Here is a 17239-nt window from a genome sequence, read left to right as displayed (position 1 = left end):
ATTAACAAAAATGTAGCAGCAGCTGTTAACTTCAAACACACAGCTCTGTAGTTCAGAGCATCCCAAACAAAGAAGCAGGAATATCCCTGAGGTTGCAAGGGCAAACTCATTAAGTTCTACCAAGTCTTCCTCATGAGCTTGGTGGTACAGGTGGTCACTCAGTACCTGGAATTGAGCTTGTACGCATGATCCTTTGTTACTTTTGACTGAGAGGCCACTTAGCTCTTCTTTGAATGTGGCCAGCCTGCACTGGTCATGGAGTTAACCATGTCAAAGTCAGAGGAAACAGGAATTAATTTGTACCCTTGTACCAAAGCTCTGGAGACATGTCTGGAACACTGTGTTTGGCTTTGACATTTGTGTTGAAGTAGCTGTGTTCAAACAAGTGCTATGACAGAATAATAAGAATGGGAATGGAGCTGCTGCTGAGAGAGAACTTGTGTGTGTTAATACGTGTGATGCATGGTGTTTGATAAAATGTGTTTGCCCGCAGTAGAAAATTAGGTTTAGTAATAGAGGAAATCTCTCATACTTTGTATTACTGTCAGAATAATGGTCCTATGACAGTACTATGAAAAACTCACGGTGAAGTTCCATGCCTTTTCTCTTTGTATATGTCTATGTGTTAATTTCAGGTGATTGTATATGTTGAGGATTTTTTTGCATCATTAATTGTATTTTCTTCTTCATTCTCTCTTTCCACTTTCTTCCCAGGTATGGTCTGTGCAAAGCAATATATTTCTTGACATTGCAACAACTTTGAGTTGTTGCTAGTAAAAATGAACCTCAGATAAAGCTTGTCTGGTTTTTAAACTTTGATATACTGACATTGGTAGGCAAAACGCTTTGCATATGTTTTGAAAAGGTAGGGATCAGGCATATGATCCCTGAGATCCAATGCAGTACAATTTTAATGATGCTTTAGTTATGTTAAAGGGGAATCATCTAAGAAGTTCGTGTATGTAGGATATTACTCTTTGAAATATTTGCTTAATGAAATTTTTGACTTCCTTATCTCACCCAAAGATGTTCTTGCTAGATGAAATCTGAGTCTTGTAGAAAGATTGAAATTAGACATAATTTTATACTTACCACCTTTTCTCAGCACATACAGTATGATAGTACTCCAAAAGTGCATTCATTTCCTCTCTGTTTATTGGCTCACACATCTGTTAGTATTTTCTCTTGTCCTTATTACATGATGCACACTGAAATCTAAAATGTTTTCTACTGAAGCTCTACTTAAGATAATACTGTCTTTCACATGTGAATTTAGCAGTGGTGTTTTTTGATTATTTTTTTTCCCTGAAGACTTTGCTGAAGTGCACACACTCAAAAAAGCTGGAAACAGTTCTTGTTTATTTCATATCAAAAGCATTTTGCAGCCACTAGTGTGTGTCAGAAATACTTATGCTTTAGTCTTGGACTTGGTTGGATTCCATCTCTTTTTGGCCCACACTTAGGAATTTAGGATTACGCCTTTACATCAAGGAGGTATGAAGGACGTTGTTTTTATTGATGTCTGAAAACAATGAATACAGGATGGGGGAAGAGCACACTTCTGGGAATCACCTTTTACAATATATTAATTCGCTTTCAATTTGTAAACAAAAATCTTGAGGTGTTTTCATCATTTATTAAGCTAAAACAAAATGGAAGGAGGAATGAATATTAACTGAATAAAGATTTGAGAAGCATTAGAAACAGGGATAAGGGTTGAATTTGTTGCAGATATTTTTTTTATCTGTGGAATTATGTTAAAACTATCATGAAGAAGCTTCACAGAGATCTGAAGAATAATAAAAGCAGTAAATCATTATGGCAACGCATATGCTAATTACATATTTAAGAATGTATGTTCCTTATGTTGTGGTTAAGACTAATATCAAGTTGATCTGTTCTGTGTTATGGTGGGGGCTGAATGCTGGTTGGATCCCTACACAGACTAACTTTTTACGTAGTCTAATAGTTATAGGACAAGGGGAAAGGTTTCAAACTAAAAGAGGGGAGATGTAAATTAGATGCTAAGTGGAATTTTTTTTTTACTCAGGATGGTGAGGTGCTGGCAGAGCTGCCCAGAGAGATTGTAGATGCCCTATCCCTGGGAGTTCAAGCCTGGGTTGGATGGAATCCGGGCAACCTGATCTGGTGAGGAGCAACCCTGCCTATGGCACAGAGTTAGAACTGGATGGGCTTTAAGGACTCTTACAACTGCAGTCATTTTATAAAATGTGGCTCTGCAGAGAAGAGTGTGCAGCTACTGTGCTTCCATACTTGTCTCTCAGCTGCTCCCTTCTCTTAAGGGCAAGTCTGGCAGGCATAGTGAAAGCAGCTACACATCCTTTGGTGCTTTTATGCTGCTCTCTTGTGAGTCCTTCCAGATTTGGGATGCATGATGCAGAGGATACAAGATACTATTCCAATATGTGTCATAAATAACAATTGCATCTTTCAGTCCTCTTCTTATTTTTAGAACCAAAGTCAAGCTAAACAACACGGAAGGCTCTGAAAAGCTTCATAAACTGTTTCTGTTCTTAGCACCAGTGAGTATACCGTAAGTCCGATGAGTGACCACAAGCTGAGTGACACAGGAGAATTCCCCCAGGAGGCTGTGTTTATGCTTTATCCCTCCCCAGCACCATCCCCAGGTTCTTTTTCTTAGTGCAATTTCTGTGTGGTGACTTGGACATGCTGGCTGCTTTCCCACTGAGTAAAAGCTGCAGGCTTCTTCTCCTGAATTACCCTTCATGTTGGGTACTTACCAGGGCTTTGGGCCTCAGCAGTTTTATAGCATAGGAAATCTTCAGGGCCAAGTTTTGTGAAGTATCCTGACCTTTTAGAGGACTCTTCACTGGGAAAATTTGGAGACTCAGAAAAGACAACAAAATTCAGTGTACAAAATGGGGAATAAGGTACGTGGCAGGGAGACAGAAAGTGATTCTGAGAAGAGGAATTTCACTGGGTCTGGAGTTACATGAGCAGAAGGGGGCTGACTGGCCCTGCATACCAAGCATTTCACAGTGGGGAGCTTGCACCAGATGTCCCAGAAGCCAGAAGTCTCTATGGCTTAAGTGGAAGCGTACTAGAGGCAGCCTGGTTTGTACAGTTCCCAGACCAGGCTGTTGCAGTTCAGACATGGTTCGGATAAACATCTGGGAATGTATTTTCTTCTTCAGTTAAAACTTGAAATGGCCCAATGTTTGCCTGGGCAGTGCAGTTCCCTGCCTCAGAAATTATTGTGAATCCTTAAGTCATCAAGCAGGAAAAAGGCGACCTGGCTGCAAGAGCGCGGGACCGTATTCACAGTCTGGGAGAGGATAAAAAGCCAAAGAAGCATTTTGTTCATTTGGCCTATTGCAGTCAGGACAGTCGTTGCTGTGGAGCAGAGCAGAGCAGCTCACCTTAGAAAGCTGTGTTTTTCTTGCCTGTGATTATCTTTGATACTCATTTGAGGTTTCCGTGGTTTCCTTCCATAGAAATTCTGTTTACTCACTGCAAGGGTATTTGGAGCTCTTCACTAGCCTTGAGCTAAAGCAGAGTCCAAACGGCAACCCTTACAATATACTGAGCTCTTTCACTTGAAATTCAGTATTTGGCTAGTATTTGCACACTGCAAGGACTGGAACAATTTCCAGTCTGATCGTGTGGTGTTAGCGACTACATGAATAGGATAGATTTAGGACCTAGAAAATGTGGTAAATTAATCTCCTATCAGGAGTATTATCAGGAGTATCTGGTGAATGCTTCCTGCTTATGGGCAGTAAGCACTAGAATTTGAAGGAGAAATCATTTGGAGATAGAGGAGAACATTACAGTCAGCAAGTGCCTTTGCTCTGGTTTTATTGGGGTTGAGGTGGAGAGAGGGTTGGAATTGTCTCTACTGAACTTGAGGAAACAGAAAAGAGTTGTTAATTGATCGTTGTGCTGTCGCCTCTGTGTGGGAAAAGTAGGCTGTCTCCAGAGCTGTGCCTACCTGGCAGAAAGCTAGTATGAAGTTGCTGCAGATATATGTTCCCGTGCTTGGTTTTGGACTCAACCAAAGGAATGGGGTTTGCTCAATGAATCAGTGGGAGAATTAGGAAGAATACCTGACTCCCAGATGCTGGCATTGTGCACTATGAAAAATCTTTTAAAATATATATTGCTCTTTAGAAGAATGAACTGAAGCCAGCCAGGTATTGCAGAACTTGGTGTCCTTGTTCCTGGATTTGTTCTTAAAAGATTCTTGGTTTTCATTTCTATCTCCTCCTTTTGTTTGTTTTCTCTCCATTTCTTTCATTTGCAAGTATTGAATGTCTCCTCTGGGAGTAAGCCTAGCCACATGTGCGTGCAATGGTGGTTTATTTTTATTGGAGTCATTGCCTGTGACTGTTATTCATTACTGTAGGAAGAACTGCACTAACAAACTGCTCTGAACCTTTATTCTTTTTTGGGGGGAGGGGGGAGGAAGGGGGAGCAGAGAGGGTGTAAAAACTCCTGGTTTGTACATAGCTACTGAGAGTATCTCCTGCCATTGTTAAGATGCTGGGAGCTTAGAGAATCACAGAATCACATGTCCAGAGTTGCAAAGCAGAATTTCCACTTCTTTCAGCTTCCTTGCAGTTGTCTCCTTTCCGACAACTTTTTAACCTTATGTACATCTCTCTGCTACTGAAAAACTGAATTGGCTCATGCTCATGGAAGATTTTGAGGTTGTGCAAGCCTAGTGCAGTCACTGACAACACTGAAGTTATGGCTTCTTATGGTAAAGGCTACAGCTGGAACAATGCCTATTAGGACTGCCTAGCATAGAATGGCTGATCCAGAAAAGGCAAGTCAAAAGTGCTGGAAAATGCACCTGTACTTCCAGTCTTCTCTTGACACTGGTAAAGTAACATGCAGTCATATCTCCATCACTTAATTTCTAGTTATTGCACATTTCTGTGCCACCATGGGCAATGCCACAGTCTACTGTGGTGTTCATCTCTCTTGAAAGTACTTCTTTAAGATTAACCTGTGGCATAAATAATAAAATGATTGACAGTTAAATTAGAAGCTAAAGCTTACCAGAAATATAAGTCAGAGCTCAGAGATGGAACAAGCCCAATTGGTTTCTTATAAGTACAATAATTTTAAAATCAGTGATTATTAATTAACTACTCTTGAGATCAGAGTGGAGCACAGTGAGGAAAGAGAGCTGATTTGTCTATGCTTACCCAAAAGAACACAGAACCTTTTCCTGAAAGTTAACATTAAGACAAAGCAAGCTGACAAGAAGCGATTTATCTGAAATTTGTCTAACATTGCATAGATTTCTAGAGGTTTATTTAAAGTTTCAGGATCTCAATTTCCCACTAGCATTTACATTTGACTCTTAAAATCAAAAGTAATAGATTTTGGTGAGATTTGATCTCTGTTTTATCTCTGTTAAAATAAGTGTCATGCTGCTTTTTCAGTTTTGAGATTTCTTTGAATTCTTCATCCCATCTGAATCCATCTTACATTTTCCATCAGGCTTATGAGGTCCTTCCTTTTACAAACTTTCTTACTCAAATCATTGACCACTGTAGCTATGTCCTCTGCAAAACTGTCCTAAATGTTCATATTTCTGCCCTTCTTTTTCTTAAGATGAGAGCCAAGTACTGCTTGACTTTGCAGTCTTAGCAGTGCATTTCAATACATGGAATTTCTGTGCATTGCATTGAAGGAAAATGCAGATGTACTGGTGTGTTTTGGGACTAAGACAACAGCAGGATGGTCAACTATCCTTTGTTCATTTTCCAGTTGTTTCCAGATGTGCTAAAGGACGTTTTCAGGATATACACACAAACTCTACTTACCTACTTTCCTGTAGTAATTGCTTTGGATTTATGGAATGCCTCTCATAAAGCGTCTCTTGCTGCTGTTGCTGCTTTTCTATAAAATAGTAGAAAGGAAACTCATTCCTAAATGGTTTCCTCTGGACAGGATTTTCTCGTGGGGGAGGGAGAGATGCAATCCATTTAAGTTGCTCCATAAAGACTTTTATTGAGCTGTGGCCCATTAAATTGGACTTGATGAAAACCTTTCCAAACAACTGGACTTCAGGGAGCCACAACTCTGAAGCGCTGTGCATAGCACAAATTAAATGATGCTTTCATGAGAAATCATTTTAATCCAAATTGTGACTTGTTTTCTTTTATGTGTACAAAAGTTATAGGGACTTCTTGGCTATTTCTTGCACTGAGGCATGTTCATAGTCCCATCTCTCATCATTTGTTCTCATGCTCAGGACATCTTAACCTTTCCCCATTTTCAAGTCACCAAGTCTGTTTTTACCAGGCAGAATATATGTGTAGAATCTAGATGATTTGGAGGACTGCAGGATAACTGTATGTATTTCCCTCGACCTGTCTGTTTTCCTTCTTTATTCACAGCCTGTGGCCTTTTCTACAGACAAGGAAAGCACCCCAGAAGAAGCCTTGTGGTGGGGCACAATGTGCAGGTGTGGGTGGTACTGCTGGCGTGTCTCAGCTTTACCTTCTTGCAAACAGGGAAGGTCTGTGCATAGAGAGTTTACCTTGCAAGCCTTACTAGGATTTGGTGAAGTGGTGAAGTTTGGCAGCAAACAGACTTCTGCCTTGTAAAAGGCCACTGCCCTGAAGGACATTTCTGCAGAAAGGGAGCAAGGAACAGCTGCTATGTGAATCCTGGATGCTGCTGTAGAGCTAGTGCCTGGAGAGAGCCCCTGAAGCTCTCCTCAGGCAACGTTCAGAAGGGCTGGTGGCAGTGAAACCAGTGAAACTGGAAATGAGAACAGGCCTGGGTACTGGGTTACAATTCTTGCTCAAAAGCAGATGACCTACAGAATAAGGACCACTGGTTTCATTTCTAGAATAGATCAAATTCCTGCACAGAGGGCCCAGGAAGAACCAGCAGCAAGGGGAAGAAAAACAGTCCTGAGGTCTGCTGGGATATCTGATGCAAAATCAACTTTGTTGTTATCCTAACAGGCTTTTTCCTGGGCTCTGTTGCAGCTGAAAAAACAACCCTTGTAATCTATAATAAGAAGGGAAATTCTGGCATGAAGATTGTCCACCCAGACATTTTGGCACAATTAGAGGAAAGATTTGTTTAGCTTAGCACTGCTTTTATTGGTATGTAAGTCTAACTGAACCTGCAGAGGTAGTCTTTTCTTGTTGAATGATAGTGTTAGTGGTGTAGGCTTCCCTCTCAGCGTTTCTCAGTGTTTCTCAACTAAGCTTTCTGTTCTTCTGCAATTTGTGTTCCCTTGAAATGCTCTGTTAGCAGAGATTGTTTAACACAATAGGACAAAAATATGAATTAGCAAAAAAAATTGTAACAAACAGGTGCTGTTTCACTAAGGAAAAGTATAGTATACAGTCGGAAAAGGTACAGGCTTTTTTCACATATGTGTTATTTGCTAATTTGTCTTTTATCTGAGTTCCAAAGTATTGGCTGTTAGTGTAATTTGTTATTCACTGCCATCATGAGCACAGAAGTATCTTCAAGCTCTCTTGAAGATAAATAAGGTAAATTCAGCAGAAAAGAATATCTAAGGAAGGAAATAACAGAGTTTAAAAATCTGATATACTTTAAAAGAAGCTTTACAAGCTTTCACTCATGTTCCTCAGTCATCACTGAGAACCTGTTCCTTAGAACAGTCTCATGGGGAAGGTGTATGTCTTCCCAGTGTAAACAGAAGTGATGTTGATGTTAATACAACTGATTTTATTAATGTTTCATTAAAATATCGAAAGTCCATTATTTTTGTTAAAATCTTTTCTTTTCCATGATAAAATCTTGGGGCTTTTTTCTTACCATATGAGAGCTCATAGCCCAGTTAAAATCATCTTATTTCATCACTTAGTTTATCTTCCTGGCATTTTCATAACTAATTTGATGTATGATCCCATCCCCTTCATCTTTTCTTTCTTTCCTTTTTTATTCTTTTTTTGGTAAGGCACTGGCTTGATTTCTGCTTATTGTGGACTACTTCTAAAAGTCCATCCAATAAATTTTTCCAATTCATTGCATTCTCTGCTATTGACAAGGAATGTTGTCCTAGTATTTAGTATTTTCTGCTGGACTTCTGCAATCAATTTCTGTGATTCATCTCTTTCATAAAGATTCTATAATAAATAATTATTGTATAATTCTAATTATGTATATAAAATAAATATTTATTTACAATATTTTATATAATATATTATATATAATTATTAATTAAAAAGCTTTCCCTAATTAAAAAAACAAACTGTAATGTACATTTTTCTGCAGTCATCATCAGTTTTCTCTAAGCCTTTTGTTTCTCAACTGCTCTGCCTGTCTCCCATTTATCTTCCTTTATCTAATCTAATGACATCTCTCCAGTTTCTATTCACTTTTCATCAGGGCAATATATTTTCCCTTCCATAATACCTTTGTGTTCTTAACATGCCTTGTGACAGAAATCATTTTTCAGTTATTTAATGTTTATTCTACATTGTTCTCAAATAATAAATAATTCTTACAAACCACCTGATGGGGGGGAAAGGCAATGCTCAAAGGGAAAGGAAAATAGGAAAGGAAGAAGGGGAAAGGAAAATAAGAGGTTTGGCCATTTTCTAAAGTTAAGAGTTTGAAAAACAAAATAGCTTGGATTTCCTAAACCTCTCATCCATCTTTATCTTTCTCACTTCAGTAGGTTTGCTGCACAAGAATAGCAGCATCTGCTACTTATAGTCCATTCCAGAAGTTCATGGATAGCCCAAATCTGATTCAGTACCGTTTCACCATTTGGCAATGTCTATTTTCTATTCATATTTCACCATTTAAAAATAAACTCATTTCAGCGTGGTAACTTCTTAAGACTACTGTTTACTGCCACTGTTTACCCAGCTCAAATTGCATTCTGCTTTTGGTGAAAGTGTGACCGAAAAAAAAAAGAAAAAAAAGGACAATTTTCTGGTAATAAAAAATAAAGATTATACCAATAAACAATAAATGAAAATTGCCAAGAAAGTATCAGTAGGAAAAAAATTCTGATGAGGCCAGGGTTTTCTTTGATTCCTAGGTTACATAGTACTTATCAGAAGAGATGTTTCTTAGACTTGTCTGCGTAGGAGACAAAGCAATAAATTCCTTCACATGCATCAAGAGCATTTATAGGATTGTATATTCCTTTATCTTCCAGAAGTGAAAAGGAATATATTTCTTATGTTTCTTAGTCTAATTTTGGGAAAGTATGTCTGTGGAAACAGTTTTTGGTCTCAGCACACTCTACAGCTAGCCCACTATGGAGGATTGATTTTCAGACTCAGGTTCAGGTAATTTCTATACTCCTTTCTATACTCCCTCCAAATTTTGCCCAGAACTGATTTAGAATTGGAGCAAGACGTATGGTTAAATGTATGTCAGTTTTATAAATGCTTCTGAGATATCCTGGAAGCCTCCCTGTGTTCTCCCCATCCTCAGCTGGTTGCTTGGATTCTTAGGGAGAGCAGCAGATGCTCAGCAGAAGATAGGGAGAGAAGACTTTAAATAAGAAATTCTATATTTGAAAACCAGCAGGGTTTCTCCTTTAACTAACAGCTAAGATCCCTAGTTGCATGCGGGCCTTCAATTGTTAGCCTGTAGGCTTCCAGCTCTGTCAGTTCTCTTAGCATAGAAAATGAATTGGTAGTGCTTTTGTGTTTCTCAGTCTGCACGTAGCACTAGATTTGATAGGTTATGGAGCGCATCACAGGCACTGCTTCTTATCCCTTTCATAAATATTTTAGTCTGAATCCTGAAAACAATGATTATTTTTTTTCTAGCTCTTTGAATTGAAGGCTGTTCCAGAATCTTACTTTACTGATGGTTATAAACTTTCAAATTTCCAGCCAAAATGTATTTGTGGCTACGCGTTTGTTCCTGTGCCAGTGTTGTCTTCCAGTCTGAGAAGCTCTCCTCTTTCTTTCCTGCTCCATTCCCTCATGTCCCCATCCTACTTGCTGCACAGACAGCAGACAGCCGCCTTTTTGGCAGGATTCACTGAGCTCATGTTTTCTGGTGGCCTTTCCGTGGCTGCCTTCTCCTCAGCAGCACATGGCTCATCTCTTGCAGCTTGAGTTCCTCAGTGACCTGTGCTGTGCCTCGTATTCCAGAGTAAAGCTTGCCAGTGCCCTGTAAATTGTACCAGTGCACTGAACAGTTGGGATTGCTGCTGGCCTCGCTATGTTATGGGGTGGGTTTAGTAACCTTGCAAGGTATACTACTATAGCTAAGAAGTGTTTTCTTTTCAATAACTGTTTTCCCTTTTATCTTACAGCTTCTGTGCTTATTTTTATTTTCTTTGTCATTAATTATGATTCAAAGCTTTGCGAGATCAAAATAGATGAGATCCAATATATAATTTTTCCTAAAAAAAAAAAAAACAAAACCAAAAAGCAAAAAAACCCTCAATGTATGTCAGAGAAAGATGTGCAGTGTGTTTAGCATGACATCCATGTTACATTCTATCCTGTTTCCCAAGTCTTTAATTATACTTCTCTTCAACATTTCTTCTAACACCCTGCATGGTACTGATTCAGATCACAGGCCTCAATTCACAAGTTTACCTTTATTTTCCCTCTTCCATTTGAGGTCTATGTTTGCAGCTTCTCAGTTACATTGCATCATGTTCGGTTTTACAGATGTATGACAAATACTGGCTATCAGGCCTCAATCCACATACAGGTTCTTACCATTTTGTTTTTTCCAGTTGGGTTTATCTGTTTCCTGTTGAATGTGCTGAGCTCCTGGGATTTTCTTTCCAGTCAGTTGTTTCTGCTTCCATAGGTTTGTCTTCTCCATCGCTTCTTGCCTTTCCTCTTTTTCAGCATTCTTCTGCTTGTTGAAAACCGCGTTTTTCTTCACCAATTTCTAGAACATGATTAATCACTATCCCAATCTCGTTTGATTATAACTCAGATTTTAATTTCCTTTTTGATACTGTTAATATTGTTTCCAGTGTCATCAGTAGCGTGATTTTTGGCAACTCACATCATGGCATCCAAAACACCACTCTCTTTTTGGATCTGTATTTCATTCTGTGTTTTCTGAGATCCTTAAAGATGCTTAAGAGCCTACTCTGTGTTGGCCTTTCCATCCTGAGGATGGTTTACAGTGACTTTTGTAGTATTTTGTTTCTCTTTGATCAGAAAACAAATGTAAATATGTAGGTTTTTTCAGTTTATGTTAATGCAGACTTAGTTGTTACCAAAAAAAAAAAGTGTATCTGGTTGTGAGGTGTACAATTGTACTTTAAAGGTTATTGTTCCAAGTAAACAATCATTCAAAATAATACATTGCTTTTGAATATCGTGAGCTAGTTCTGTTTCACTAAAAGGAAAGCTAATGCTGAGCCTCAGAGGTAATTGGAGCAGCATCTCAGAGGGGGCCCTGCGATGTGCTGCTGAAAGGACATGATTTATTATGTTTTTTCATTGCTATACTTAGTTATATGCATACTGTAACTACCTAAAAATGCAGTAACAGAATGTACGTAGGGTTATTTGAATGTCTATCCGTTTGCACGTACAACTGTGCCTTGCGCACGTTCATGTGTAGGTTAGTACTTACGTGCAGAATGCTGCGCAGAATGCCAAATATCTGACCTTAGACATCAGGTTTGTAACTGTTTCGCTTTGGGCCTATCTGATTAAACATCCAGCTGTTGTGGGAGACTGTAGCTGAGCGTTTGCACAGTTTTTCCACCCCATCCTCTCCCTTGCATTCTCAGAGGCCAGCAGTTTTGGCCCCGCAGGCAGGCTAAGCACCAGGAGGCACTCTGCTGTCTCTCTGGTAGATTGTCTGTGCTTCCCTGTGAGGGAGGAGGGCTGTCTCTCTGGGAATCGTGATGGAAAGGAATTCTGGTTCTGTCAGGGTGCATCGCAGATGTGTGATGGGACATGCTTCTCCTTCCTCCAGAAGTTTGTTGCAGTAAGAGTAATAATTAACATGCAAGAGGGGAAAGTGCTAGCACCACAGTTTTCCTGCTTGGAGTAGTTCAAAAGATTGTGTCACATCCTGGGGTAGCTTTGCCAGCTTCATAAGGAAAACATTGATATTCAGACTAGTCTGATGTTCTCTGGCTGTATTTATGGTCTTCATGTGCCTTCCTTTATTTTTTTTACTGTCTGAAGAAGAAAGGAAGACTGTATTTGGTTTAAATTCTGAAAATCATAAACCTTTTACCTTGCTGTGGACACACGTGGGTTGTGATGGTTATATTTAAGGACCAGGTGTGAGGACTTTATTTCTTCATCCTGTGTCACAGTTGGATGAGGCAGACATGATCATGCTGAGATTTCTTGTGACTCTGCAGACTACAAACGCAAATGAAACCTGCCTTCCAAATGGATGTCCTTAACATTTAAAACTGTGCACATCTTTGTTTTGCAGCATAATTTGCTGCTGAATCTCTTGTTACATTAAGTATGCTTTAAGGCCCAAACTTCTGATGCTTGTTGGTGTTAATATTGCACTTAGCAATAAATATTCTAGATCTATGTATCTGTAAAGTGGTTCAATACTGTGTGATGTTTTAGGGAAATGTGAATAGTTTTGGGGAGTGTGAACTTCCTCATTTTTCTGTAATTTCTCTTAAGTTTTATAAAACACTGTTTCCTGCTGATCGTTATATGCCTCCAACCAAAATTTGTATGCAGCAGTCTTAAGCCATTCTTGCGTGGTTGATGGAATTAAGGCATTACCTTTGGAAATTATGTTGTTTTTATTCCATTTGAAATCAGTAGGAGCTATTGGTGTTCCACACCTCTACAGACAAGATCGTTGTTGTCTGTAGTTCTGTGAAATTTGGATTTGAATGCATCTGCCAGAGATTGCATGTCTCGGGCTGATGTGGTGCAGTGTATGATCTGGGGAGGCTTTGGAAGTGTAAACACTGAGATGTGTGCTGCTTCTAAAATACTGTACAGAGAAAGCTGTGCTGAGGTTGAGTCAGGTAAATCAATACACTGAAGAAAAGGTAATAGACCTGATGGATTTCCTGATCCGTTAAGACACAGGCTCTGTGCACAGACCTCTGGAAGGGATTGAGGTGTGTCATGTGGGAGCAACTGGGCTTCATGGTGCCCTTGGGTAGACAGGCTTTTATGAGCTGCATGCTGGGAGAGCAGGTCTTCAGTTCCCGGGTGACGTGGGGATCATTAGACTGGTGTTTGTGTTGACTGTGCTCTAGCCAGACGTTATTAACTCTGTCATATAGATGACAGAGTGGGGGTTATTTTCTGGCAAGCTCAGATGGAGCAGTCCTTAACTATCAGCAAAAATCAAACAAACAATAAAACCAGGCATGTTTGGGTGATTTGACAGCACCGTGGATTCCACATCTGAGCCTTGCTAACATATCCTTTTCTGTCTGTCCAGAGCTTTGCTGCAGTTCGTCCTCAGTAGTGGATGGTTCCTTGCAGTGGAGTGAGGAAGTTTGGCAAATTTCTAACCTGGCCAGCATACCTGAATACCAAGCTAAATCTAATTGCACTATAGAGCCTCAGGGAATTTCAGGTCATATTTTGAGACAGCAAGGACAAGATTCTTGAATAAAATTCTTCTTAGCCACTGTCCCTTTTTCAAAAGAGCTTGTCCAGATCACTGCAATGCTATGTTACCTTCCCTGATATGATGACCTGCAGGTGGATTACACTGCTTCTGTGGCAGCAGAAACATGGTAGAATTCTTGGAGGAGCCAAGGATGCACAGCTGTAGGAGTGTTAATGGCAATTAAAATTACACTGTATACTGGCAGTTAGTGCTTTGCTCAAAATTGTCTCTTGCCTGAACCAGCAGGAGTGATTAGGCTTAACAGAATGACAGTAAGACAAGCAAAATGTTCTGTTTGTAAGATGGTAGTTTTTTTTATTACCTGTGAATCCTTTTAAAATTGCAGCATAATCTCAACGTTCCTAGGAGAACATCTCAAGTACTTAGAAGTGACAGCTTAAATCATAGTACCTTTGTTACTTCTGTGGTCTGCTCTTCTCTTCTGGAAGTTAATCTAGTGAGATTGTCCTACAGATTTGAGCCCTGATCAGTATGTGATAGAGACGTGTACTTACAGATTGTTTGTTTGTTTTGCAGATCCTGGTTGCAAAATCCCCTGTTGCTCCATTTTCCACATTTTTCTACACCATTGAGAAATCAGGCTTGGTTCTTCAAGGTAAGATGAGAATGCTGACTATTTTGCTTTTACTATTAGTATTTTAAGTAGGCTGGAGGGAAATAAAAGTGACTATTGTTGAAATGGTGTGTTTTAACAGTCTGGTTGAGAAGGGCAGTCTTCTGCTTCTTTCACTGTCTTGTCTTGGATTGTATCAAATTAGTTGTTGCATATTTAATGTGGATGCCGTATGGTCCTAAATGGACATGGGTGTCCATCCGTTTGGCTTGCCTGGATCACATTGAGTGAAGAGGAATTGTTGTGGGCTGAATATAAAATATATAATATAGTTAATGTGTATAAGCTACAGAACTTTTAAAAAAATATATTTTTAGTTAAAATGTAAAAAGGTTGAGTAGCAGAAACATGTAACTAGTTGGATATTTGGCCTTGTTTTTGATAAACTAATGCATCAGTGTCAGGTTCAATGGTAGTGGTTGCAATTCTTAGTGAATTCTCAAGGTGCTTGTCAGAAATTTTTAATGAAATTTTAATCTTTCTGTACTTGATCCTTGAAAATATTTGTTTACAAATGTACATACTGCCAAAAAGCGATGACCTGATAATGCGTGACTGTGATGCCACAGATATTTTTCTGTGGTACGAGAGGTCATATAAAGGTCTAGTAAAGAGACCTGATAAAAATTTTTTAGTTGAATATCTGATTGCAACTCTATATTCCATTTGAAAATTTGTAGCTAATGTATTTATGTTAACTGCAAATATATTTAAAAAATGACCATTTTTTCAGAAATCTTGAAACCTTTATCAAAACAGAAAGCACAGCTGCATTTTTCGCTCTTCACGGGCCTGTGTTTTGCCCATATATCAAAATGCTTAAAAATTATTTGCTGTAACTTGAGTTAGTGCTGCACTTCCTGAGTCCTGGTTTCAGACGAAGTGGTGCCAATTGTACAGCAGTGTTTGGTGGTTGTGAGCAATGGGTGTGTGCCTAGGGCTGGGCTGAGACATTCGGCAGGGCGAAGCTGCTGCCACAGTGGTGTGAGGCAGGGAACAGCTGTGGAATGGGTTGTGCTGGGCTGGGTTGGACATGGCTGCTCCAGAGTGTGAGTATTGTACTAAAAAGCTGGATACTGATACCATGATGACAGAGAGCTAGAGTTCTTTGTGGCAAAAATATGTATTTTAAAACTATGTTGAATAAGAGAAACGCAGTCCTTCACTACTTTTCTCCCAATAAATGTTTCTTCAGTGTACCTACGTTTTGACAGATGTTCATAGACAAGCTTTGTTGAGTTGCTCGCTGTTGATGTGCAGTCTGGCTCCTGATTGCTGCATCAGTTAAGCAGATCAGATAAAAGTAATCAGTACCTGTCAATTTTTGTTTGGAGGATACACTCTCATATGCAGTCATGGTGTTAAGAAAAAAAAAAAAAAAAAATTGTTTTGCTGTTTCTCAGGTTCCAGTGATTGAGAATCACTGATCCTTTAAAGCACTAGAAACCTGTAGTTTGTGTGAGCAGTCTTCTTATAAAATAGCCCATTTTCCTCTTAGAAACTGGCTATACCAGACCAGTAGCATGATTACATTTATTGATGACTAGATAAGCTTAGATATCTGGTGACAAATAATTTAAGAAAAAAAATAAAAGGAGCAAAACTTGATGCATCTACACAGTGATAATGTGAGGGTGCTCTGGTTGTTTTCTAGATTTTTAGATATTACATACAGTATATTCTTAGATGGCATTCTTGCAATTTGATGTGCTTTATTTTGACCGGTAATTATGAACAGGCTGCAATATCTAGATACAATCTTTATCAGTTTAAACTGTAATGGCTTGCAGAACTTGCTCTGGACGTACTTTGATTCAGAATAGAGTATAAGACATGCTACTTTTGGACTCAAATATCTTCTGGGTTGCAAACATGTTTCTGGTCATTATGAAATAATACTATTTCCTGCTCGTTCTTCAGGCAATAGTGGGAAACTTCAGGAAAGAAACATTTCTGATTTCAGAAATGGCAATCACTTACTCAGAGAGGATCTTTGTTTCACTTTGCTTCTGTGAGCCAAGTGTACAGCTTTCTGAGGACTGAATGCTACTTTTAGAGAACAAACCTGCCTGACAACGTGTAATGATGATGGAGCAAGGCTTTTTTGGTAGAAGGATCCTTGAAAGCGCTGTATTAGGAGTACAACAATTGCTCTTCTCCCTGTTTCTGGAGCACATATCAAATAACCTTCTTTGTTTTTCTGAAATCATTGTGGATTTCTCTAAGTGATCAATTGTATTCCCATTAGGCATTCTTTGTGTAAGCTTATTCTTAGTCACTGTCTACAACATTGTTTCAATTTCAGTTACTTTTTTTCTGAGATGGATAGTAAGCAAGGTCATAATGGCTGTAAGCTGGAAAAGGGCAGATTTAGACTAGGTCCGAGGAAGAAATTCTTCACTGAGGATGGTGAGACACTGGAACAGGTTGCCCAGTGAAGTTGTGGGTGCTTCCTCCCTGGAGGTATTCGAGGCCAGGGTGGATGGGGCTGAAAGCAACCTGGTCTGGAGCGAGGTGCCCTTGCCCATGGCAGGGTGGGGGTGGGTGGGGGTGGATGGATCTAAATGATCTCCAACGTCCCTTCCAACCCAAACCATTTTATGATTCTATGGAGCTCTTGCTGCTTTCCAAAGAGAAACTGGATTCAAGTAAGATGTCCCCAAAGCAACTGGGCATGGTTTTTTTTGGCAAGGTAGTTGTTCCAGTGCTGCAGCCTGTAGGATGCTGTACACTGTGAACAAGCAGAATCTGTCCCACAGCCTGATTGCAGAGGCAGCCTTCCCTTTCAATTTTTGTTGTTGAATTCAGTTGGTGTCAGGAGGTGAGCATATTCAGGGTGTCTGAGAACAAGTGGATGGGTGTGGGAACCGGTGAGAAGCAGCAGCTGTCTGAAATGCTCAGAATTCTTTCTTCTTACTCAGGGGGTCCCATCCCAGGACCATTAACCAACAGGCCATAAACAAAATTGATATCGGAAAATGTGGCTTGAAGCTCCTTGATTAGTGAGGGTGAATAGGGAATGAAAGACAAAGTGAAAGTGCGATTTAACAGTTGCACAAG

The 17239-nt window shown here is 39.5% G+C and overlaps 1 protein-coding gene across 10 annotated transcripts in view; it reads left to right on the top strand.

Moving 5' to 3' along the window:
• The window catches only part of RAD51B (RAD51 paralog B), a 344366-nt gene that overhangs the window by 204773 nt on the left and 122354 nt on the right, over positions 1 to 17239 (top strand). For all 10 annotated transcript variants that reach the window (XM_052695829.1, XM_052695822.1, XM_052695821.1 and 7 more), the window contains one exon: positions 14083 to 14161. In XM_052695829.1, coding sequence (XP_052551789.1) covers positions 14083 to 14161 — 79 coding nt within the window. Of the gene's footprint in view, positions 1 to 14082; positions 14162 to 17239 lie in introns of those variants that run through there.

This window comes from Tympanuchus pallidicinctus, unplaced genomic scaffold (genome assembly GCF_026119805.1).
Source record: "Tympanuchus pallidicinctus isolate F22 unplaced genomic scaffold, pur_lepc_1.0 scaffold3, whole genome shotgun sequence".
In the NCBI taxonomy this organism is placed as follows: Eukaryota; Metazoa; Chordata; class Aves; order Galliformes; family Phasianidae; genus Tympanuchus; species Tympanuchus pallidicinctus.
This window is presented reverse-complemented; position numbering and strand designations above follow the sequence as displayed.